The sequence below is a fragment of the Megalobrama amblycephala genome, linkage group LG8, assembly GCF_018812025.1.
Source record: "Megalobrama amblycephala isolate DHTTF-2021 linkage group LG8, ASM1881202v1, whole genome shotgun sequence".
NCBI classification, from domain to species: Eukaryota; Metazoa; Chordata; class Actinopteri; order Cypriniformes; family Xenocyprididae; genus Megalobrama; species Megalobrama amblycephala.
This window is the reverse complement of record NC_063051.1, coordinates 11,653,686-11,680,673: the sequence shown is the minus strand read 5'-3', so window position 1 is coordinate 11,680,673 and position 26,988 is coordinate 11,653,686. Positions and strand designations below refer to the sequence as shown.

The window sequence follows — 26,988 nt, the reverse complement described above, 5'->3', positions numbered from 1 at the left end:
ATCAGCAGTTCACACTGTGCTAATTGTAATTATAGGCTTCACTCGATTTATTCAAATTGCAAAGGAGGCTTATTGGCATTGGGTCTGTACTCTGCTTAATCTAAGGCTTTACATCGAACATTGTTGTTATAAACTGTCTGTTTTACTGTATTTGTCTGAATGTGCAGACTCAATGCTGAACTAATGGCAGTGAGGTGCAGGAAAACAGTGAAAGAGAAACCATTCAAGTAATACTGAAGAAACCAAAAGGAATAATGCAGAGAATTCATGAATTAGTTTGGTTTTTTTAAGATAATCATGAAAAGTGATGACCATATTTTTATGAAGTAGATATATTCTTATAAATGTAAAGGTAGTTGGGTCTCGAAATGAGGTTCTTTTGTGAAATTGCGACTCCCTAAAACATTCTGTTTTCCAGTTGCAACATGTAATTGCTTGTAAGTAGGGATGCACAGTTGTACCGGCCAATTATCTGTATCGGCTGACAAAAGCAATTATTTTTTACTATCAGCCATTGACCAAATGACCCTTCGCAAAGACCCACCCCTCTTAGTTACGGTTGCTATGTCCGACAAGCCATGGCGCTGTCACGCTACACAGAGTGAAAAATACATCGCGGAGCAAAGAGGACACTAACAACACGTCGACAGACAAGACAGAGCAGGTTATTTATGATATTAAACAAAGTCCCAGCTTTCGAGTTTTTCAAGTCCACCGAGGTTAATCTTCTAATTCCTGACTGCTTTGTTGGACAAAATAGCAGATTCGGCGTTATGATTGGTTAGATCGCTTGTCAATCAAACTCCTGGCAAAGGGTCAATTGTTTAAAAACAGCCAATAATCAGTGCCTAATTATATCCTGTCAATCAAAAGGGGTGGAAAAATGTGTCAGACTGCAACTCATACTGTGTGTGAAGAAAATGTCTTGTGTTAAATTTAGGGCTGTCAAAGTTAATGCGACAATAATGCATTAACAATTTAAAAAAAAAAAATTGTTAATGTTAAAGCAGGCTCTATTTGACCCTATGAATCACCTTTAGTTCAAGCCAGGGTTGCCAGGAATTTTTTCCCTACACCAAACATTATTTGTATAGTGCCTCTCATTTAAATAGTTGCAAAGAGCTTCGTGCTTTTGTTTCTTCTGATAAGAAACAGTGTCAGTTTTCGAATTATCACAAAATTCAAACAATATATGGCGTTTTGATGGTCTTAAATGTGACGCGCCTTAGTACAAGCAGCATCACGGAGCATCACGGAGCGTGAGTCACGCTTTGGTCCACTGCCTGCTTTCCTCTACCTCACCTACACACACACGTCCGGTGGAAGAGAACTAGGGTCGCGGTTTATCTGAACAATTGGGCTATTTTGAAAATGCAGTCATAGGAAAAAATTACAGAGTTTGAGCAAAATCTGCAAAGATTTTAAGGCTTTAATTCACATAGTAGAAATGAACGCGACAACAGCCAACTGCATGTTCTGTGTGTCTCTGTGTGAATGAATGCCGTTGTTTCAACTCAAACACACGTGACGCTTGTGTTACATGAACTTCAGTCACTTCAGAGCTTTTTTTCACCATTTCACTTGGAAAAACATGACAAACCGCCAAAATAACATGCCGGTAAGCCTATGTGTGAACTGATATTAGGCTATTATTGTAGATTTACCATTGTGTTGGGTTTTGTTCAATAGTGCAAATCAGTAGGCTTGCTGCAGTTGAATATAGTAAGAGACGTTCTCTGCCCCAGACGAAACCTAAAATACTACGTGGAGGACGCAAGATAATTTAATAATTATTATGTGATCGTGTGGTGAACCTATGAACCTAACTTGTATTTAAACTATCGATTTGTGTTGTTGGCCAAATAAAATGACCAAAAAGAAAAACGGACATAAATTGGCTGTGTTATTTGTGTCCCCTTCAAAAAAATGGTTGAAAGATACAGTACAACTTACCGAAAGCTTGTGAACAATCTTGTGTCACTTAATGTTGCATTAACCTCAGGAAACTTATGTTTACAGTTCATTAGTTAGCTATAAAAAATAAATAAAAAATAAAAAATAAATAGATAGGAGCTTATTTACTGTTAATTATATATGTATGTTTGAATAAATTTGTCATAAAGATTTTTATGAAAGCTACCTTATGTTCAATAATATACATACATTTCAGTTTTATTTGAGTGTTTTATATCTGAAAATAAAAATCAGTTGAATATAATAGCTCTGTTTTTAATTTAAACTTTTAAAATTATTATAGTAATGTACTAAATGAGAGGGTTCCCTGTATAGTTTACAGCATTAGTTGGGAGAGATTTTTTTTTTTCCTTAAAGGTCCCGTTTTTCGTGGTTTTTTGAAGCTTTGATTGTGTTTATAGTGTGCGATATAACATGTGTTCATGTTTCGCGTGTAAAAAAACACAGTATTTTTCACATAATTTACTTATCTGTATACCGCTGTTTCCACTGTCATAAAAACGGGCTGATGACTTCCTTGTTCTATGAAGTCCCTCCTTCAGAAATACGTAACGAGTTCTGATTGTGCCAGAAGTTCCTGTGTTGTGATTCAACAGCAGCTTAGCACTCCTTGCCCGGAAAGGTCACGCCTCTTACCATAACGTGGAGATGCACGCGCTCAGTGTTATTGTAAACATGTCTTTAATTTTACCCTATCAATTTGAGCCGGAATCAGACCCGGTGATTGGACTGCGGGATGAAAATAACAGCGTTTCGACGACATGGCGACAAACACACTCTACAAACGCAACTCTTGTGTATTCCTGTGGGCGGAGGTTAGTCAAAAAACTGTTTTAGTGACGTCATTAAAGAAGGAAGTAGAGGGATGTAGTCCAAACTGGCCGTTCGATGTAGGCGACTTCTGTTAAATAAAATATCTCGCTTGGCATTGAACTTTGAGCTTTAAAATTTTACAGATTTTATTTATACTCTAACAACAACATTACACACTAACTAAAGTTTGAAACATGGGATCATGAAGAACGGGACCTTTAAGATAATCAAAATATCAGTATCGGCAGAAAAATTTAGTATGGGTGCATGTCTACTAGTAAGTAAAAACAGATTCTGAACAGAATGATATATCAGTAAGGTGATTCTGAATAGATATTATAATGTTTTTGTGTATAATGTCCTGTAATACTCAGATACAGTGGTAGCAATGGTCTTTTGTTTTAAGAAAAGTTTTTGTTCTTATTTAAGTAAGTGTCAGCAGGAGACAAGCTACTTGAGAGTTGTGGGACAAAAGGTCAGCACATCGCTTTACCTGTGAGAGTAACATGGATGACCCAGAGTCAGGACTCTCAAGAGCAACTGCTGCTGAACTTTAGACCTTGACAAAGCTACAAGCCATGTGCAAATTTTTCTGCTTCTGATTTTCCTTTGGGCAATTCCCTCAGGACCAGGGACAATTGTAACATTTTTTACATTTTCCTTTATAACTCACAGCCTACCATATATCTACCTGCCATCTTTTGGTGTAAGAAACATTAATATGTGTCAAAAACAAAAACTTAGATGTGTAACATGAAAGACATTCACAAGAAATCAATGTTATCATCCTCCATAACAGTGTAATGCCTCAAAGGAACAATATTACTTTTTTAATATTTATTTATATCTTTAAATAGTTTTCACCTTTATTTTTGTGCTAGCTCCTTTAGCTTTTAGGAATTATCCATGTTTATCCCTCATGTTCTGACTTTATTGTCTTTCTGTTTGGGGTTCCACACTGGGGGAAAATAGCCATTTCAGAATGATCCTTTTATTTTCCCTGCAAGTTCTTTTTTATGTTCTTTTTACCTTGTTAAAATCTAGTTAGATATTATTGAAACTCTGATCATCTGTTTTAACATAAATGTACTTTTAAAAAAAGAAAAAGAAAATAAGACTGTTCTCCAGAATAATAATTTAGTTAAATAGTTTTAACCATAGCAAAAACAATAAAACATAATATAAAACAAAAAGTACAGTAAAGTACAAAAAAAATAGAATTAAATAAAAATTTACAAATGGTTTATATCTACAGTACAGTATGTCATTATGTAATATACTTAATATACTGTGTGTGTGTGTGTGTGTGTGTGTGTGTGTGTGTGTGTGTGTGTGTGTGTGTGTGTGTGTGTGTGTGTGTGTGTGTATATATATAAATTGATTTGAAGTGAACTGCAAAAAAAAATGGTTGTGCAAGACAAACACTACAAGAAAATACCATATATATATATATATATAGTATACAAGAAAATATATATATATAAAAAAAAATAATAATTAAAAAAAAAAAATATATATATATATATATATATATATATATATATATATATATATATATATATATATATATATATATATATGGTATTTTCTTGTAGTGTTTGTCTTGCACAACCATTTTTTTTTTTATTTTTTTTTTTGCAGTTCACTTCAAATCAATTTTTAAAAGTCCATATATCCCGTGTAGTATCTCTGCATGTATAAATGAAAAGAGAAGGTGCTGTTAAAATGGTTTCTGATGGATGGATGGATTATTAGCATGTCACACTGCAGCACACTGGTGTCACTGCCTGACATGTCACGTCAACTGATGGTCTTATTTTCAGGATTAACATGGGCCAAGGAATAGACATCAAGAACCTCAGCTCCAGATCAGTTCTCACAGTCAAGAACATGACACAGGATCGCTATGGCAACTACACCTGTGTGGCCGTCAACAGGTTGGGAACAGCCAATGCCAGTGTGCCTCTGATTCGTAAGTAACAAGCATTACTCTCCCCTGGTTAACTCTTGCTGATAGTTGCTTTTTTTCACATATAGTCGTCACAGAGCTCCGCCGAGAAAACACAGTGTTTTCACCCATCTTTAATACATATGTTGCAGAGGAGGAAATGAGAGAAGATGGTACTCAAATAAGTCATTGTTTTGAAGCCTGAAGTTTTCTGTGAAGCATTTTCAAAGAGCTATCGCATTTAAAATGAGATACAATTTCTTTGAGAGGTCTGTTTGAAATGCTTAGTGTTTTTCTGATTCAGTGGTCGCCGAGTCAATAATAACAGTAAGTGGGCTAACAAGAAAAAAAAAAAACAACAACAATAAATAGTGCTAGTCTTAAAGGTGGCAGATGGAAAAGTTAAGTCCCTTGCTTTCAAATGAAGCATATCAAAGGCCCAGCTGAGATGAAAATTCCAGTATCTTTCACGTTCTACTGAAGACCGACAGTCTGTGATGCGGGAAACCCAGAAAGCTGCATCTTCTCCTCCCACTAGAGTTGCTTCGTTCTTATTTTCCTCATCGCTAATGAAAAGGAAACCTACCCTACTGTGCTCCTAATGAGAAATGGCAAGCAATTCCTCCACAACACACACATAGTCACATCTGTAGAGATTGCAAATGCAAGAGCTGGTCATCGTTGCCTGGGCCTAAATTGCTGTTATAATATTGGTCAATAAGTATTGATGAAGCAAAGGTGGATTCAGGGACACATTAATATTTAATGGAGGACCTCAACCTCAGAGACAAGGTGTGGAGTACTAATCAAAGTGCAGTGTTTGATTTTCTCCTCAGCATTTTGCTCTATTTTTAGCCCAGCGTATGATTTCCGCCCGTATATTTTATACCTAGTATCGATTGAAAGTGTTTCTTAGATTATTCCCACAGATTTGTATTGTTGTCTCTGCATCCCAGACATGCAGTATCTCCAGTCGACCACTGTAGTCACAGAATCAACTACTTTCCCCCTATGGAACCGGCTGGGTCATTTAATGTACTGTATGCCTGCCAACATCAAGGTGATTGAGTGCTTTTGGCGTCTACAAAGAGTATTTAGCATAGTGAAATGCTCTTTAATAGCAGAGATGAGCTCCCATTAAAGGTCCTCTGTGACAAGGTGAATGTAAGGGAGGTAAAAGCCATTATTCCATTTCGCTAGGATGTTTAGGTAGGACTTGCATGTCAAAATTCATTGTTTTTGGACGAAATGAGGGATTGATTTTGACATTTTCGCATTTGTTAGCATTTCTTAAAGGGATAGTTCACCCAAAACCAAAAATTTGGTCATCATTTTCTCACCTTTATTTTGTTCCAAACCTGTATGCATTTAGTTTTTCTGTGGAACAGAAGAAAATTTAAAAAAAAAAAAAAAAAAAAAAAGATATATATATATATAACTGGAATACAATGTTGTTTTGGACACGATTGACTTTCTTTGTAGGGATAAAAATATTTGAAAGATGCTTTAAAATATCTTCTTTTGTATTCTGCTGAAGACAAAATGTCTAACAGGTTTGGGATGACATGAGGATGAATACATAATGACAGAATTTTTGGATGAACTGTCTCCAAAATGAACCCTCAAAACAGGCATTTTCATTGTCACTATATCTACACTGGCCCAGTATTACCACTTAAAGAGAGCTGGCACACAAGTCTGAACTCCATTCTTCATTGGCCTGAATATTTTATTTCTCATTGTTTTATGCTTCACATAAAGTGTATGTTTGAATGTAATCCTTAACAGCAGAAATAGAATGTTAACTGACATTATGCTTAAGAGATTAAATTTTCATTAAGAAAAAGTGCACTTTCATGAAACGTTGGCGTTGGCATGCACTCTGCTAATGACGTTAGAGTCAGATACACTCAGAGATCGAACCACATGTTTAAAACTGCATTATTTAAGCCTTACCAATTGCCAAATGACCCCAATATAGCTAATGGCCTTGGTTGCAATAGTCAGAGACAGATTCTCTTCTGTAGATAAAAAATGCATGTCAAAGTAAAACACTCAGTCAGTCTTTGTTTTCCTAATGTCTCAATGGGAATTCATTACTGTGAAAGATATTAACTCTCAAGAATGAGTTTAGCACATACTAGTAATTGATTATAATGAAAATAATCTCACAGAATGCTGATTTTTAGTGCATACAACTGGGATAAATGATTGCTTAAATTGATAAACAGCCATGAGTTTCCCAGCATCATACTATGCTGTCACTTTATTGTAGTTGTGTTGTATTTAATTTGATATTTCGCCTTCAGTGAGCACACATTCTCATATGTGACAATGCAAACTTGCGGGTTTTGTGAGGTAACAAATGTCTGGCAGTTAGTTGTGTCTCTTTTGTTTGATTTCTAAAACCTTCCTGACCATTGTCTCCAAACACCAGTTCATTGATCAGGCTCTTTTGGAAAACAACAATTATCAGTCACTTGGCAAAAGTGCTCAATTTCACAAACAGGTTAAGTCTTTTTAGTGTTGCATTGAGAAAAATTGGTGATGCAGTGCACATATGATACAAATTAGATTGACTTGACATTTACGTGGCTCTTTCTCCATTACTCACTGTCATCACATTTGATTGGACTTTTGGCCCCTTTGCACCTGGCATTAAAGTGCGTTTTCGGTGATCGGATCCCAATCGGATAGCATTTGACCACATTGAATACACATTGTGATCGGATCACTGAGACCACATTTTGAATATGATCAGGGACAGCTTTAACTAAGCAAATATCACAAGAACGTCTGTGGCAAAAGCTCTTTTTGTCTTACCAAGTGCTGTGTTGTGGCTTCTTGTCTTGATTTTTATTCTGTTTTACACTGTGGTTTTACGATCTGGTCACCCAATTTAATGAACAATATCCCATGAATTGTTCCACTGCACTACACTTGAAATCTCTTATTTCTCTGCCCAAATCCTCACTCTCGCCCAGTCTGTTTTTGTGTGGGTGCTTTAAAACTTTATTTTCCATCCTTTTCCTCATTTCTAATCCCTATTACCATCCTTTACCCTGGGAGTGTTTAAATATCAGGCAAATGGAATAGACCAAAGGCCTTTTTTAAATCTGCGAGCAGAAAAAAATGCAGTTAACGCAACCTCTCTAATGTAATGCATTGAATGCATGGTTAATGTAAATCATACTATCCGGATACCAAATGAATGTTAATGGCAGGTGTAAAGGGGGCTTTACATTCCATTTATGTGGGTCTACATCGTTTTTTGTTATGCAGTTGAACAACTAACTATTAACTTTGCATTTGCTGTCTGTTTTGCTTTGTTCTCAGGTTGTGTACTGTATATGTGTAATAAAACTTTCATGTCATGCATATTGCTAAATGCAGCATATTTTTATAGAAACAATGATATGTAAATGTGTTAACACGGCCTAGCTTTCTCTTGTTATGTCTTACGTAACATAAACAAGTTTGTATGTGTGAGGTTAATGTGTCTTGCACGTTGTCTCAAGCAAGGTACATTGTGAACCTGTTGTTTTTTAATACCTGGTGTGTTTTCCTGTCTGAGCTTTTCTGCAACTCTTTCTTCTACATTTTGCTGTCCCGACTGTAAGGTGCAATGCTGAGAAGCAAAGATTTTGTTGTCCTTAATTGGCAGATTTCGTCTGGTCTGTAATCCAAGCTATCTTTCCCTCCTCGTTTTTGCTTATAGCACAGTGTAGGCTTTGCCGAATAATCTCCTCCAACCTGTCATTGGAGTATGACTAAAACACTCATAGCCTGAAGAAGCTCTCAGCCTTTTTTGATAAAGCCTCCACATCTTCAGCCGACACCAGCTAATGGAAGCCTCGTTCGTTTGCCATGCCTATCAATCACAGCCTCAGTGTCATCTTTTCATATCTTGCTTGTTTCTTGTTGTCCCGGGTTTTCTTTTACCGTTCTTACCGAATTGTGTTGGATGTTGTTGTCGTGGTTACCATACTGTGACCCTGTCTGAGTCACAGGGTGGAGGCATAAAAAAGGGATGAAATGGAAGGTGAACTAGAACAGAAGATATGATGTCAATTTATTCTCATGAATATCGTTTTTCTCCAGGCTGGGAAACTCATGCGTTCATCTGCCATTCAGCCAGCCCTCCTGATCCTATTCTTATTTCCCCATCAATCATATATCAGGTTGCCTTCCCCCACAAGCACCTCTACATGCACTGTAAAGAACTGCCAAATACAGACTGGGTACAATTTATGCTGATACATAAGTGCTGTGTTAAGTGCCCATGGATTATGAATCTGATTGGCTGGTATATGCACCATGTTATTACAGTTCTTCTGAATACGTTTAAAAAAAAAACCTTTGACTACAGTGTAAAGTCTGGTCCACATTGCAAATATTCTGGAGAACACTGGCATGTAAAGTGACTAAAGACGTATTGTTTGTGTCAAAGTACAACACTGTTCGCAACATTCTCCATAATGGCTTTTATCGAATGGAAATTATAATAATATCGCAAATGTTCATAACACAATATGCATATCGTAATGGCTTGTGATATCTGAATAGTTTTAATAGGCTACTTCAAAAAGTTGCGAAAAGTCAAAGTTTTAGGTCGACGCATATAGCATAGAATAGACTGGGCACACAACTGTTACTCGCATGTGACTTGTTTGACATTAAAAAGAGTTATTAAGTGCAATAAGCTGCGGAAAACCATTGCGGTAATTGCGGTACTCACGCAGTCTGACACACACAGGAAATGCGCGCGCGTAGAAAGCTGCCTCAGACAGCGTGCGATCACAAATTCAGTTCTCTTTCGTGGCTTATTACACTTGAACGGTCAAAAACACACAGTTATGTCAAAATGACTTGGCGAGTATTCATGTAAACACAGTCGCTTTTGTCTAAAGTGAACGTAAATAGTTGGGAAAGAAATCAGATGAGTGTCAATAGGATCCGTGCATTAGGTCTTAAAGTGACAGCAGCCTAATACAGTATACCTGCTGCTGTCTTCCAAACAACAAAAGAAAAATCACTCACTGCTCTTGACTGAATAACTTTTGTAGCTTTAATATCAATCAGTGTATGTTTAATTCTTGTGAGGACTATGCAGTGTTTTAGTTTTACATTTGATTAGTCAGTTTCTGTATTGTTTTTACTTGAACGCTACTGTGAAATAGATATAATGTAGGCCTACTGAAAAACTTACAGCACTGTTTATTTAATTTGTATATCTATATTTTATTTTATTTGTCCTATTGTTTGTAATTTGCACCTTTGTTCTTATTTTTTTTGTGCTTATTATTTAAATTATTAAAATGCCCACCCTTAGTTTCAGGTGTTTTCGTTTACCTGGATGTTCTTATTGTTTAATTTTCAGGTTGATATAACTATATATTACCAAGTTGAGCAAAGAGTTGTTGGTAATAAGCTAATTTTTTGTTGTTGTTGTTGTTGTTGTTTACATTGGTGTTAAAATGACAAGATTTGTGACATTACTTTTTATGTAATGCTAAAACACTGCTGTTCACTTTCAGAAGTTGTAGTGATGCTTTCTTTTCCCAGAAAGAATGTCAGTGCTTCCCACACATAGAGTTTACTTGGGCCGCCCACGAATAATAACGGCCGCCCAAGTATATTTGGAGACACATTTTTGCTTTTATTATTTTTATCCTCTTATACTTTTATATCCGCGCAAGATAATGAAACCATCCGCGATACGAATAGCTCGTTTTGTACCTGCTAGTTATGTGTGCGTCAGGTCAGAACTGTTTACTCCCGCTGACATTCCCACGGGCGCTGCATTTTGCAAAGTCACAAGGCGGCGCTGTTGCGTGTTCTACAAGCTCGCGCAACAGCGCTTCAGACTCTACGTTCAGACTGCTTCAAAGTGATTCTCAATCAGTGAAAAGCGCAGAATTATGCCAAGCGATTGCTAATGAACTCAAGTTGATGAATTATTACAATGTCTACTTCATGGCCTTTATATAAAATGTTTTATACGGTTGTAAGAATCTGAAGGATCAGCCTGCAATAGTACAGACATTTCAAAATAAGAGTCCTGGTGTATTTCGGGGTTGTTTATAATTAAAAGTCAAGTAGTCAAAAGTCAAAGTAATTAAAAGTTTTTTCTTTTTCTTTTGGGCATTATTGGTATTTTGGTTACACAATAAATTGTATTTAATTTGATTTCCATTTAATTCATAGTAAATTATTGTAGTCTACCCCACAGGAAGAAAAGACTAAGAACATTATTTGACACATATATTATTCATTTTATAAATTTTACTAGTAAAATCTGTGTCCCATTCACTGAGAGAGACACTATATGACAGCAAGGAGAACATAGGGAAAGGAGAACCATTTAAATGCTGCAATTTTGCATAATTTACAATGCATAATAATGCATAATATTAGTATGTAATTAAATGTAATAGTATGCTATGTAATTAAACTTAATTTCAATAATTATTGTTTTAATTTAATTTCAAACACATTATTTGTTTGTTACATGTAGTAGACCATTTTTGTGCCGTGGGTAATAGGAGGATTTTTCGCCCGGCTACCACCGCAAGTATATTTCAAACCTGTGGGAAGCACTGAATGTGAAACATATATATTGGTTATATCATTTTCAGTTTTTAAATATATTTAAATATACTTTAAATTGATTTTACACACTTAAAGCAACATTAGTCTCGCATATCAAATATTGCATTATTTAACAAGTTAACGCGTATCACATTTTTCTTCACTCTTGTGAAACCCTACAGTTCTACTCATTAATATCAAGTTTACTTGCTGCTAAGTGCCTCAAACAAAACTCTGGAATATCTTTCAGTTTTGATTCCAGTAGCTTTGCAAACTTTGGTAAATCCGGTGATTTGATCTCCCTAAAAAGCGCTTATTGTATCAGCCTTGTAAACTCGACTTTGTGCCCTTAGTCCCAGAAGCTACATAACACCAGCCAATCAGATTAGGGCTTGCCAGACTGAGAAAGTGCTTTCCAGTTTTTTGTGCTTATGCACCAGACAATTGGTGAACAAAGTGGACTGTGGACGTGCAGTCTGTGGTCAAGACTACAAATGCTATTACATTAACCCATTTTGCAGCTGTTTTCTTGATGCACATACTGTATGAGCAATAGATGTTGTACTGCATTTTCTTGTTGATGTTGCATTTTGTTGTCTTCATTTGCAGTGGTGTTGAAGCCCTAATCAAATTCAGTCCATTGTTGAAAAGGACAGCCGAACAGATGGACTGACATTTATCTTTCTCATTGACTTTTATCTTGTATTACAACAGTCATCATTTTGACATCTTAAAGGGTGCCGCCTTGCCATTTGTACGCTGAATGTGTGGCGAGCAATTCCTTGAAAAATAAGGTGTTTGTGATGCAAAGAGTCTGTTTTGGCTATAAAACACCTCCTGTCCAATCATTAACGGAGACTGCGGTTAAAACAGCCTGGAGAAATAGGCAATCCTTGCGATGCGTCTGACCATGCGTGAAAGATAGAAGGTTTAGCCGTTCAAGGATGCAGCCAAATTTTTTCTTCATCAGTACTGTGCATTGTGCTTTTAAATCCATCGTTAGGGGATGGCGTAAAATAAACGAATTCATGCACAGCTCATAGTCTTGTTTTACTCTCAAAATGCACAACAGATAGCACTCCACTTGTATCTTGGCAATATAGGTTTCTGTGAATTGTATAGAAGCTAGATGTTTCTCTCTTTGTGCCTTGCAAAGGAAAAATAAGATGTTATTATAGAATGAAATGCAATTCCTCCCACCATGATTTTTTTCTCTTGCAAGTGAGAACAGAGGTTATCCAGCATACACATCAATCAGCTTTTATGTGGATGCAATGTAGGCTATACTCCATTGCCCCATACAGTATACCTGAAGATTACACGTCATGCAATACTGTAATATAAAGACTGAGAGCTCCTCATGGAAAGAAATTTCACAAATCACATTAAAGCTGCTGTCCGTAACTTTTTTTTTGTGTTCAAAATTTACAAAAATGATATAATGAGAATGTACAACATGAATCCATTTTCCAAACCGTGTTTTTGTCTTACCCTGAATCATTATGGTACACTTATAATAGTTAATATAATAATTAAAAGTGTTTATATTCAGACTATTTCAGACCGGACCGGTAGGACCCGCCGCAGAGTATCACAGTAACTGCGTGACTCACCATAGACATACATGGAGAAAAGTAGCTCCGGCTACACTGTTCTTCCGCAAGACGCATGCAAGTTCTGTTTATTAACCGCTAGAGGGACAAAAATCGTGGACTGCAGCTTTAAGGTATTCATCCAATATTAACAGAGGGAGAAGAAATCTTTTTAGGGCTACATGAAGAAAAACAAGAATATAATGAGTAAGATGATCATTGTTTCAAAAGAACCATAGTTTCAGCAAAACTGGGATTCTCGACTAAAATTGCAATTTAGGCCAAATTTGCTAAGAATGAGAAAGATTATATTTACATTAAAGGGGCAGTGTGTAAATTTTAGCGGCATCTACCAGCGAGGTTTTGAGAGTACGTTAACCAGTCAAGCAATGAGGTTTCTTCTTCTAACAAAGAACGGTCTCTGCTTCTAATAATTCAGACAACTACTACTACTACTTCTTCGTGCATATTCATCGTAGTGACGATGCAAGCTTCCTCTAAAAACACAAACGATTTTGAAGAAGAACAACATAGTGATGAAACGCTCAGTAGAGTGTTTGTCCATTTAGGGCTGCTGTAGAAACATGTCAGCGCAAAATGATGACTTGACATGGAGGGGAGACACACAGTGTATGAGATAGAAATGGTTCATTCTGAGGTAATGAAAACATAACGGTTCATTTTGTAAGGTCTTTATACACCACTAAAAACATAGTTATGTATATTATAGTATTGCATTTCTGTCAATAGATCCTCCCAAATTTTACACATTGCACCTTTAAACATTAAACAAAATATTAATGATTAAAATCCCTGAAAGGAAGCCAAGTATTTGTACCCAGATACTAAAGTATCAATACTAAAGATTTAGATGCTTTAAAGAAACAAAGAAATTCCTGATTATTTAGTTATGTAGTTATTTAACTTACACTCTGAAATCTAGGAAAGTCAATATGAAAAATAATGTTATATTCTACATAAATAGAACTGTGGCAATCAAACCAAAATGTGAAATAATTGATTGAGATTTTTTTTTTTTTTTTTTTTTTACAAAAATTACAGCTATGGCACATAATCTATAATCACGTAAGCTATAATTCTGAAGTTAGTGTACTATTTCTGTACCAAGGAGACAACAGTGTCATTGAAGAGCATGTTTGAGGTATGTGTAAGGTAAATATGACCTTTTTATTGTTTGTCATTTGTAATCAAGCTGTAATTTTGTCAAATTATGCATTAAAATAATTGTAATTGTGTGTGTGTGTGCAGGAAACATAAAATGCTAGCTAATATTAGCCTTAGCAGGACAACGTTGTTGGCCATTTTATAACAAAAATATCCATCCATTCTTTTTTCCAACTGTTTGTCCAATTACCAAAGAAAAAATAAATAAATGTAATTTCCCCTATAGAATAAATTAGGCGTTGAGATGTGGTGGAAATAACATGAATGGAAAAAAAATAAAATGAAAGAATTTTCCTGTGGTATATGTATACACTGTTGGACATTGTTAATGGACAAAGTAGATAAACTAGTGAAAGTGTGTTTTAAGGGATTTTAATTTCTGAAATTCTACAGGGCCAAAGTTAGAAAGTAGAACGAAACTCCTGGATCTATAAACCAAGGATATATGTACAGCAATACATCTACTGTTCATAATCTTTCAGTATAACGTGACTCCACTTTTGCCTTTGCCTCCTCTGGTTTTATACCCTTTCTCTGATTTGTCAGTTTATTCCCAAAGTGTGCATTGTGCTGTCAGTGGTGATGATTGCTCCAGGTTGCATGCCTGTGCGCTTAACCTGTACGTCAGCTGAAAGCAGTAACACACATCGCCTGTGTGCTTCATATGCACACAACTGTCTCAACCCTGCCCCTGAACCTGCGAGCAGTAATGATGTGAACTGTCTCTAGGCGCTGTGATTTTAACTCCAGGGCTCTCAATTTAGCAAAGGGCTTACCAGAGAGAAGTCTCTGTTGAGGTCATTACACCCCTTAATCACAAAGTCACTGTTACTGTAAGGAGTCACTGTAATGTTGATTTGAACAACAAAAGAGAAACTTTTTTTTCATGTTCAGTTCATCTCTACTGTCACAAAGGATCTTGGAAGGGAATGATAATTCTTTTAACAAATGTCTAGGTGTTTTGATTGTGGCCTGAGTCTTTTTTCTTTTCCTTTTTAAAAACAAATTGTCAGTGTCTGTCAATCAACCACTTGTATAGTATATGTTGTCATAATATGTTATTCATGTGATTTTATTGATAAAAGCTCATTAATGTTGATATTGGTGAGCAGAAGTACACCAAAAAATGTTTGGTTGCTTTTAGTATTTGAATGCCACTGCATGAGATAACAAACAATTGAACCAAGTGGAAATTTGTTTAAAGAAAAATTGCACAAAGACCTTTTTTTTTTTTAAGCAAAACTTTTCACAAAAGGAAGTTTGCTTGGTTTTAAACTATAAATAATAGATAGACTGTTCAATTTCTGGTGACATAAAGGGATAGTTCTTTCAAAAATAAAAATTTTGCCATATTTTATTGATTCATCTGTGAAACAAAAGAATAGATTTTGAAGAACATTGGGCTTCATTGCTTTATATTGGGTTACATTGGTCCCTTATGACTTTCATTATATGCTTCTTTTGTGTTCCAAAAATGAAAATTCTATCATCATTTACTCACGGTCATGTCGTTCCAAACCTGTATGCTTTTCTTTCTTCTGTGGATCATAAAAGGAGATATTTTGAGAAATGGGATTTTTTTTTTCCTCCATACAATTGGTTGATTGGCAACCAAAACTGTTTGGTTACAAACATTCTTCAGAATATCTTCTTTTGTGTTCTGCAGAAAAAAGAAATTCATGCCAGTTCAGAATGACAGGAGCGTGAGTAAATTATCACAGAATGCTTATTAAAAGGGAGAGTTCACCCATCTGATAGTTGAACAGATTTAATTTAGGCTTTTATTCACATATAAACATTGATCATTGAACATAAACAGGAGCTCAACCGAACCTGCTTGATGTGCTAGAACAAACCTATTGCGGAAACTCAAATGTGCTGCGTAACACACAAGAATTAACCTCTTACCAACGGGTGTCCAGTTTAATGTACGTGGGCTGTAATTTAGCCATCGAATGGTTTCAGTTAAATACTAAAAAGACTGCTGCGTCCGAAGTCACGTACTGTTGAGTAGGTACTACATTTGAATTTAAATGTATTTCACGACCGTTGAAAAAGTACGTTCTATATAGTACGAATGCCTGTAGTATGAATGAATTCGGACGTACTACATCTGGCATGTTGTTACTGTCACATGACCTACCAGCGTCAGTTACGACTTCAACTTCATTCACAAATCCTCTCCTGTGACCTCATGGGATAGTAAAGTGTCCATCATATGCACACTTCAGAATCTCGCCGGAAGTAGTAAGTCATCTGGGTACTTTTCGCCTACTGTTTTTCGAATACTATGAATTCGGACATACTACTCTGTTCGCATACTGTTTTTCGCATACTATATAGTAGAGTAGTATTTGATTTCGGACGCAGCGATTCTGTTTAACGTCTGCAATGGCGTAGGCCGTAGTAGGGTGTATGGTATTTGGAAGTAGCTTTTGACGCGATCAACCCGGGTTCGAATCCGCCTTTCGCCAAACTCGCTTATCTCCCTTTTCCCATCACAAATCAGTTCGGAAAGGCACTTACACTTAATACAAATGAAGAAAATATTTGAAAAGTTGAAATAAAGTGCCTAACAAGTGTTTAATAATAAAGTATTTATTGGGTTGGCAATAGATTTGCTCCTCTCAGATTAAACCCTGCAACTCGTGACGACACATTGATGTCCTAAGACACGAAACGATCGTTTTGTGCGAGAAACCGAACAGTATTTATATAATTTTTTACCTCTAAAACACCACTATGTCCAACTGTGTTTGGTTAGTGAGGTCTGATCGCGCTCTGACAGCGGCAGTGATGTCTCGCGCTTATACTTCAACGAGTGCGAGACATCACTGCCGTTGTCAGAGCGTGATCAGACCTCACTAAGTGAATGCTGAACGCAGTTGGACATAGTGGTGTTTTAGAGGTAAAAATTATATAAATACTGTTCGGTTCTCGCACAAACCGATCGTTTCGTGTCTAAGGACATCAATGTGTCGTCACGAGCCGCAGGGTTTAATTTGGATTTGTCTAAGCAAGTTTTATTTACTCTTATAGTAGAAGTTCCCATCCACTAGCATTATTTGACTGATAGACGGCAATGGTTGGAGTTAAAAATCATCATTTGTGTTCTACTGAAGAAACAAAGTCACCTACATCTTGGATGCGCTGGGGGTAAGCAGATCAACATCAAATTTTCATTTTTGGGTGAACTATCCCTTTAATGGGTAAACTAACCCTTTAAGGTGCAGTCAGGCTAGAGTTTGTGATTCAGTCACCTCTATTCAAATGCATGTGAATGTGGGAGACTGGAAATGCAAGCACATGCAGAGAATTTCACCTTTCGATGTGTGTCGAAGTCCAAGTTTGGTGAACTCTGACCTATGACTTCGCAAAACGCAAGTAGAAGATCTAAACTGATGAACTAACATCTTGGCTCAATACAAAGAATACAAACTTCAAAGCTGCACGTTATGCATTGTGCGTTGTTGCAGGAATGGTATATTTTAACAATTAAATTTTTACTAGAGATCAGTTAGAAGTATTTTTTTAAATGCTTGAAACCTTGTGTGACCTTTAGTCCAACATGTCCGTTAATGTGATGAACTACAACTCTGGTTACTCTGCAAGGGCATTTGTGTGAACTTAGGGAGAATTGACTTTATACATCCACTAAAAATGACCTTGAGACCAGCTGGTTAACAAGAATAGAAAAAATGGCTAGGAAAAATAACACTTTTGTTTGCAGATGCCACTTGGTTTGATATTTTGTATAATGCAATGACATTCACACCTTTTTAAGTGTCCAAATACTTTTGCTTTCATTGGGCATGGATCCATTTTATATTTTTTATAATTTACTTTTTTTTTTTTTTTTTCATCAGCAGATGGAAAATGTGATAACAGAAGTGTTTCTGTATATCTCCCCCAGATCTAGACGTATCCCCCCAGTTAAGTTTTAATTACCATCAGTTAAGTAACTCACTGGAAAATATTGAGCCTATATGAGATTAAAAATGGATTGACATTAAAGTCCTGCTTTTAACATTTCCCAAAAAGGGAGCTGGGGCAATTGAGAGTATGATATCTATTAATAATATGAAAACTATATTACATCGTCATGATTAAATGACTGTCTGCTAGGTGCAAATTTAATTTCATGTGTTAATTGAACTGAGCTTCATTCCAGTCCATTGAATTGAGTGATGCTCAGAAGCTTCTAATTTAGAGTATCAAAGATCAGCGATCATAATATGATTTGAAACCGACTCCATCAAAACACTTTTGAACATAAAGACCGAACAAAACCCGATTGAACGTTACATTTTGATCAAGATGATCAACCTCAGCATGGGATTTGTTTTATTTTGTGGTTGAAAGGGCCCTTTTATTGCCCGCTGACCACAGAAGCGTTTTCACACCCCTCTCTTCAGTCTTTGCATGTTTTTGTTCTCTTTTCCCTTCTTTTGGGTCTTCATTATGTTAATAATATATAAATGTCCTCTTTTCCCTCTCCCCTTCTTTTCCTGTAGCAATTATTGAACCCACAACAACTAGTGCTGTCTCAAGTCCAGGTCAGTATATGTCACATGCTGTTCGCAGCTCAGTAAGGGATCCGAAATGCTGCACTAACCAAAAATGACCTCTTCCTCATTGCAATTTCTTCTTCTCTCGATTGGCCAGGATGCCTGCTGGCGTTCAGCTTTGTGTGTCGTCACTTAAATTTTTTTTTTCTAGGGCTGTCAATCGGTTGTTAGTTTGTTTGTTTTTTGTTTTTTAATCAAATTAATTACATTATATGTTGATTAATTCATCACATATGAATGTTTGGTGAGAAAGTAGTTGTAACCATGATTCAGCTCCTAAAAATGTCATTTAGAACCTAAATATAGATTTTCATTTACATTTACATTTGGGGGTCTGTAAGATTTTTAAATGTTTTTGAAATAAGTGTCTTATGCTCTCCAAGGCTGTATTTATTTGATCAAAAAAACAGTACAGTATTGTGAAACATTATTACAATTTTAAATAACTATTTTCTATTTTAATATATTTTAAAATGTAATTTAATCCTATAATGGTAAAGCTGAATTTTCAGCAGCTATAATGGTGATCAAGAAACATTTCTTATTATTAACAGTGTTGAAAACCATTGCGCTGATTAAAGGTGCCCTAGATTCAAAATTTGAATTTACCTCTGCATAGTTGAATAACAAGAGTTCAGTACATGGAAAAGACATACATTGAGTTTCAAACTCCATTGCTTTCTCTTTCTTATGTAAATCTCATTTGTTTAAAAGACTTCCGGAAAAGACGCGGATCTCAACATAACACCGACTGTTACGTAACAGTCGGGGTGTACGCCCCAATATTTGCATATGCCAGCCCATGTTCCCAACATTATGAAAGGCATTAGACAAGGGCAGCCAGTAACGTCTGGATCTGCACAGGTGAATCAACAGACTAGGTAAGCAAGAACAACAGCGAAAATGGCAGATGGAGCAATAATAACTGACATGATCCATGATAGCATGATATTTTTAGTGATATTTGTAAATTGTCTATCTAAATGTTTCGTTAGCATGTTACTAATGTACTGTTAAATGAGGTTAAAGTTACCATCGTTTCTTACTGAATTCACGGAGACAAGAGCCGTCGCTATTTTCATTTTGAAACACTTGCAGTCTGTATAATTCATAAACACAACTTCATTCTTTATAAATCTCTCCAACAGTGTAGCATTAGCCGTTAGCCACAGAGCACAGCCTCAAACTCATAGAGAATCAAATATAAACATCAAAATAAATACTTTACTCACATAATTCGAAGCATGCATACAGCATGCATGACGAACATCTTGTAAAGATCCATTTGAGGGTTATATTACCTGTGTGAACTTTGTAAATGAGCTGTAATATAATCGAGAGCTTGTGTGGCAGGGAGCACATGAATTAAAGGGGCGGCGCTGAAAAAATCAGTGCATAGTTAATGATGCCCCAAAATAGGCAGTTAAAAAAATTTATTTAAAAAAATCTATGGGGTATTTTGAGCTGAAACTTCACAGACACATTCAGGGGACACCTTAGACTTATATTACATCTTGTGAAAAAGCATTCTTGGGCACCTTTAATATTATTTTGGAAACCATAAAACTGTTATTAGGATTCTTTAACTGTTATTAGAAATCTTTTATATTTTATATTATATGTGTTTACTGTCACTTTTGGTCAATTTAATGCATCCTTGCTGAATAAAAGTATTATTTTCTTTAAAAAAAAGAAATAAAAGTCTTATTGACCCTAAACTTTTGAGCGGTAGTGTAAATTTATTTCTAGTATGCATTATTTTTTAACAGTTTTGGCTGTTTAAAGGGTTAGTTCACCCAAAAATGAAAATAATGTCATTCATTACTCACCCTCATGTCGTTCTATACCCGTAAGACCTTCATTCATCTTCGGAACACAAATAAAGATATTTTTGATGAAATTCAATGGCTCTATTGCCAGCAATGCCACTGAACTTCTAAAGATCCAGAAAGGTACTTAAAACATATTTAAAACAGTTCATGTGAGTACAGTGGTTCTACCTTAATATTATAAATTGACAAGAATACTTTTTTGTGTGCCAAAAAAACAAAATAACGACTTTTCAACAATATCTAGTGATGGCCGATTTCAAAACACTGCTTCAAAGCTTTACGAATCTTTTGTTTCGAATCAGTTGTTTGGAACGCCAATGTCACGTGATTTCAGCAGTTTGGCAGTTTGATACGCAATCCGAACAACTGATTAGAAACAAAAGATTTGTAAAGCTTCGAAGCAGTGTGTCAGCCAACACTAGATATTGTTGAAAAGTCTTTTTTTTTTTTTTGGCGCACAAAAAGTATTCTCATCACTTTATACTACACTGTAAAAAAAATCCCAGTAAAATTTACGGTAAAAAAACGGCAGCTGTGGTTGCCAGAACTTTACCGTAAAAAATACAGTAGCAACGTAAAGAAAAATCTGTTAAATTTACGGTAAAATAACATATTTCATTAACTGATATAATGTTAATTTACCAACCTAATGAAGTACTAATATCTGTTTTGTACCTTTATAATACACTGACAGTCACCAAACACAGTGGTGATAAGAGTCACATGATGAATCAAAGTTCATCACATGCTGAGAAGGACAACACTAACTGCACACAGTGTCATTCACACACACACTAAACACCATCATGGTAACATGCATGAAATTTAAAAAATGCAATAAACATTAATTTAACAACATTAGATGTAACATAAAACCCTAATGTACATAACTGATTAGAAAAAATGAGAAAAACTAAGAAGAAACAGAGTTATTTCAACGAAAATATATCAAATGTGAAGTGTCACGCAGGGAATTGTGGGAATGTCAATTTATGTTTTTTCACTGTAAATTTTACAATGAATTGTTATTTTTCACTTGCAAAAACTGTGAATTTAACGGTATTTTACCGTAAAATTACATTAAATGTACCGTTAGATCTATTACAGTTATTCACCGTATATAGTACGGAAACTTTCTGTAAACCATTTGACAGTTTTTCACCGCAACATTTTTACAGTCTTTTACTGTTAAAATCATGGTCATTTTTTACAGTGTATTAAGATAGAACCACTGTACTCACATGAACTGTTTTAAATATGTTTTGAGTACCTTTCTGGATCTTGAGAGGTTTGAAATAGAGGCCTCTCTGAGCCATTGGATGTCATCAAAAATATCTTAATTTGTGTTCCGAAGATGAACGAAGGTCTTACGGGTGTGGAACGGCATGAGGGTGAGTAATAAATGACAGAATTTTCATTTTTGGGTGAACTAACCCTTTAAATTGTTTACTTCAAATGCTCTTACTTTCAGCTCACTCATTGGTTCTCTCATTACGAGTTGATGAGCATTTTACCTGGATCATTTTGAATCTGACATCTGTCCAAAACAGATGGTTCACAGTTCAATGAGTTGTAGACTCGAGAACCACCTGGACTGATTCAGATTTGTGAACCAGTTCAATTGAATCTTTTAAAAGATCCAAATCAAAAAAATAATGATTTGTTAGCAAATGAAACATTACTAAAACGTAGATCAACTACAACATGTTAGAGCCTGTTTGCAAAAAAAGCACAATTTTTTTCAATTGTTATTTTCTTTATAATTAATCATTTTAAATTAAAAACTGTTTAATTGACAGCCCTAAATTTTCACTTTATTTCTTTGTGTTTCTTTGTGTTTTATTTCTTTAACTTGTGGCATTGCACAGTACAGCACTGACACCCCTCTGAGCGAGCACTGTGGCGTTATGGTGGGCACTGTCATGTGTAGCGCTGGGGCGAGTGGCTTTCCTAAACGCTGACTGCTTCTCTCTGGCTTCCTCATTCTCTGCTTTAGTGCGACTGCATGAAGGGCGGGATATTGATAATACGCCTCCTCGACTTCTCTCTTTTATTTGTTGTCTGCCATTTTCTCTTCCTGAGCAGCAACTGATTCCGCCGTCTCTAAACGTCTCTCACTATCTATAGCGTCGCTGTGTTTTCACTGTTGTGCTCCTTTCTGAAATCACAGACCATGATATTCTCTTTCTGGGGGAACGTGGAGTGTGTGTGTGGGGGGGTGGGGGTGGGGGGGCTGTGTGTATTAAAGGGATAGTTCACCCAAAAAAAAGACAATTGTCATTATTTACTCACCTTCATGTTGTTTCAAACACGTATAACATTTTTTCTTTCTTATATCACAAAAGGAAAAATTTCCAAAGAATTGCACTGACCGCTGTTGGATATAAATCACCTGATATATTTAATTCTGCATGCTCATTTCTATTGCTGTTTTCACATTTGGATTACCCTTGCCATCATCTAATGTTCACTTAGTTTTCTTTAAAATCACTAATTTATTAACACTAGCTATGTTTACATGGACACCTTTTGTTTAAATGGGAATTAAATCATTCCGATTGATGAATCCAAACATAGTGTTTACGTGCATCATCATACGTCATTGCACAATTTACGTCATTGCATATGCGCATAACATTCTACATTCGGTTTTCAGTCTTATCAAGTGGAACAGATTAGAAAAGGTTTAAACTACCGCTTACAATCCGAATTAAATTTAAATCGAATTTGGCCAATTCATTCTGATTAGTGGTTCAACGGATCACAAAACTTCGTTTTCGGATTTTACTCACGGTAAAGGCAAGTGAACAGACTGTAAAAAGAATAGATAAAAAGAAGAAATATTGTACACAAATTACAAGAATAGATAAATACAACAGAAAGTTACAAATAAATATAAGGTCTAACCGTAGTATTAATTTTTGTGTACAGAAATGTAATAATTAATTGTAAAATGACACTGTTCTCTGTATAAATTTTATATAGATTAATCTTTGTTAAAGCTGTTGTTTGATTTACATGACAGACAACAGCAGGTATTTATAGGTTGCTGTCACTTTAAGACAGGGGTCGGCAACCCAAATTGTTCAAAGACCCATATTGGACCAAAAAAACAAAAAACAAATCTGTCTGGAGCCGCAAAAAAATTAAAAGCCTAATATAACCCTTATATGAAGGCAACACAGGCTGTAAGTGTATATTAGCTATATTAGCCTACTATCAAAATGACTATGTAGGCTACAAATACATAATGAGGTATTCCCGAGGTATATATTTAAAAACTGCTGAAAGCTACAGAAAAAGCAAATGGATCGGTGCAATTCACAGAAACAGCTGGACTCCAGGCAGAGAAACATGGATTTGCATTTATCATTTTGTGTCAAAATGTTGGAGGAAAAATCATCAATTTTCAATTGATTTTACCTCAAAAATCAATTTTGAGGTAAAATCATTCCATATATATTGTATTGTTATATATTATGTTGACAAATCATCAATTAAATATTTTCCATCTTATATTCTGCATAATTGTGCGTTTTAAAATAAACACTGACAAAAACTATACTATAAAACTATATATATTTTAGGGCTGGACAATATGACGATATATATAACATTGATATAAGTGATTACGCGGATTTAAACCTACCTATATTGTAGTTATATAAAATATTCACAGGCAGATTTGCTTTATGTATTTCCCCGGCGTCGAAATCAGGCACATATAAATGTCAGGAAGCACGACTCCTGGCTGTATGTCAATATCCATGGATTAGGTTTATTTGACAAGTTGTAAGGAACAAATTCAATTCCAACCTTTAGTGTAATTCGTTAGTTTTACTCGCGTTTTCGCAGTTTCCCCTATTAAATCCAGTCACGCTGCAGGTTCTTTTGCCACTCAGTCCAGCTGAGGGAGCGCGCTTTCGGCGGGAAAGTGACGTTGACGCATACCCTCGCGCCGCGCTGAAACCTTTACAGTCTAGGCTGAAACGTGTGTCGCAGGCTATGACGCAAATCTTCATTGACAGAAATGTTGAAATTTAATATTATACACATTTTTACAGCATTGGAAAACGTTAAAAATGTGTCATGTTTGTCCTCCTACAGAAACCATATGAAAACAAAAAATATTTTTCCATTTTCATACATTTTTGAAAAAGCTCCAGGGAGCCACTAGGGGGGCGCTAAAGAGCCGCGGGTTGCCGACCTCCGCTTTAAGAAGACCCCATACACGCACACATCCGATAGATACACATCCGAATTCTCACCTCGTTCAATTAAGACATAACCGAATGTGTTTATGAGAATACTTGCCAAGAGGGGTATTTTGACTGATGTAATGCGTGTATGTGTCCATCCAAGTGCATTGAGGACGCGAAAGAGAAATCAATTTGGAGCTATATGAAACGCGCCTCTCTCTCTGTTTGTGCACGCGAGCCTTGTATATCTGTGCGCACCAATAACAGCGTGGTGTGCGATACCGAAATCCTCTTTTGCCTCTTCTAGCGCTGGAATGGTTTTATATCTATTTAATGTGTAAACTAGCAAGACAAAACATGTGCAAATGATAACCTTTAACTCTATTGCGGTCAAACTTGCAATTGATCCGTGAATCACATGCATCCCGAACCGTGGGGCTTGGTCCGTACGGATCACGGATCAACAATGATCCGTTTAACCACTAATTCTGATTGATGTGGTTACATATGACTTTTTTATTCTGTGTAACTGTGTAACTAGTCCGATTACAGTCAGATTATGCAGTTACTGTTAAATTTAATCAATAATAATAATATACATTTTTCATACTGTACATTGTTGTGATGTATAAATTCACTTGTAGTATTTAAAATGATTTGTTTTTTAAATTTATTTAGATGAAATAACATAGAATTTTAACATTTTCCATTTAACATATCATACATCTTCTGAAGCCTCTGATAGCTTTGTGTGAGTAAGTAAATGAATCAGTGTAAATGATCTAGTTCATAAAAATTTCATGTGTTTTTACATTCAGAACAACCAGTAGATTCTTTCAAATTTCTCCTTTTGTGTTCCACAGAATGAAGAAAGTAATTCGGATTTGGACCAATATGAATGTGAATAAATGATAACATTCATTTTTATTTTTGGCTGAACTATTCTTTTAAGACACGTCTTTTGAAAGCCAATGTAAAAATGTAATCTCTGAAATGGGATACATTACTTCCCCTTATGCTTCTTCTTTAGCACATAAACTCTGACATACACGGACACAATGCACACACTAACAGCGTGTGTGTGATGTGTTGTATTGCATGACCTTTTCTTAGTAACCACAATGAGTATCATTCAACGTTACAGATCTTAATGCATTTTCATACTCCATTCTAGAGATATGCCACTGTATTAGCAGGCATACCATTTGTATGGAATGGATATAATTAGCCATGGGGTCCTCTCACTGCCAGAGTTTAGACCTTTGCCAGTGTGTAGCCCTTAACTTTCATTTGATGCAACGCTTGCAGAACAAATGACAATTTCATGGTCCACTGCAGTAGCGGCAGTATCAATCGCTGAGATAAACTGTCTCGACGTCCCACTGTTCTTGTTTTGTTCCAAGTTCCAAATTGTATTTCTAGTTAATTTTGTGATGTCCTAGTTGAGCGACTTGGCCGAGAGAGGATAGTTTAAATTCCTCACAACAGGTGCACTGCTTATTTGACAAAGACTATACATGAATTAATAAATGCTAATTATGTTTTGACATCTCTTCACAGGAGGGTTGGATTATGGGTATTCAGAAAGAAGCAATACATACGGTATGCAAATGCAATGATGTATAGAAATGTATATGAGTATGTATAAGGGAAGACCGAGGTAATTGGTTTTCAAATGGTTTTTGACGAGGGTTTTCTTGTAAATGTCAGGTGTTACATGACTTTTGTATGTTGTACTTTATTAATTACAATAATTATTGACCATTTTGTTTTTCGTAATTGCTTTATTGATTAAATTAAAGGCTATAATAGGCTTTTAAACAGCAGGTTATATTGTGACAGATTATTGCCTCTGCAATAGGGGCATGTTGTCACAAAAAATACTTTTTTTTCCCTATCCTGGCCAATTATGGTGGAATTTAATTTAAGTTTAATAGCCTTTTGTAGTCAAGAATTTAAGATCTCTGTCTGCACAAAAAAAAAAAATGGACCCACCCTCATGTAAAAAGTGTGACTATTAGCCCCAGTCTTCCCTGTATGTGTATAAAATTAAATCATTGCTCAATAGCTATTAAATCCATTCTTTACTTTGTATGTGTGAGATATTTCATACTTGAATGGAATGGAAACAGGAGGAGATGTTAGATCTTTCCTGACCAGATGCTTGTCAATACCTATTCATAGTTCTTTTGCATCATTTTGAAACATTTTGGCCTTTCTTTACACATTTACAACTGCTCTAAAAATGGCTATAATTGACTGTGAAAATCAATCCCTAGTTCACAC

General features: G+C 35.7%; 1 protein-coding gene across 4 annotated transcripts in view; it reads left to right on the top strand.

The window, feature by feature from the left end:
* negr1 (neuronal growth regulator 1) overlaps nt 1–26,988 on the top strand; it is a 142,327-nt gene that overhangs the window by 75,334 nt on the left and 40,005 nt on the right. For 2 of the 4 annotated variants that reach the window (XM_048199265.1, XM_048199264.1), the window contains exon 6: nt 4,611–4,759. In XM_048199265.1, the coding sequence (XP_048055222.1) occupies nt 4,611–4,759 (149 nt within the window). Of the gene's footprint in view, nt 1–4,610; nt 4,760–18,617; nt 18,660–26,262; nt 26,305–26,988 lie in introns of all 4 variants that reach the window. The other 2 variants (XM_048199261.1, XM_048199263.1) reach the window with 2 other exon arrangements.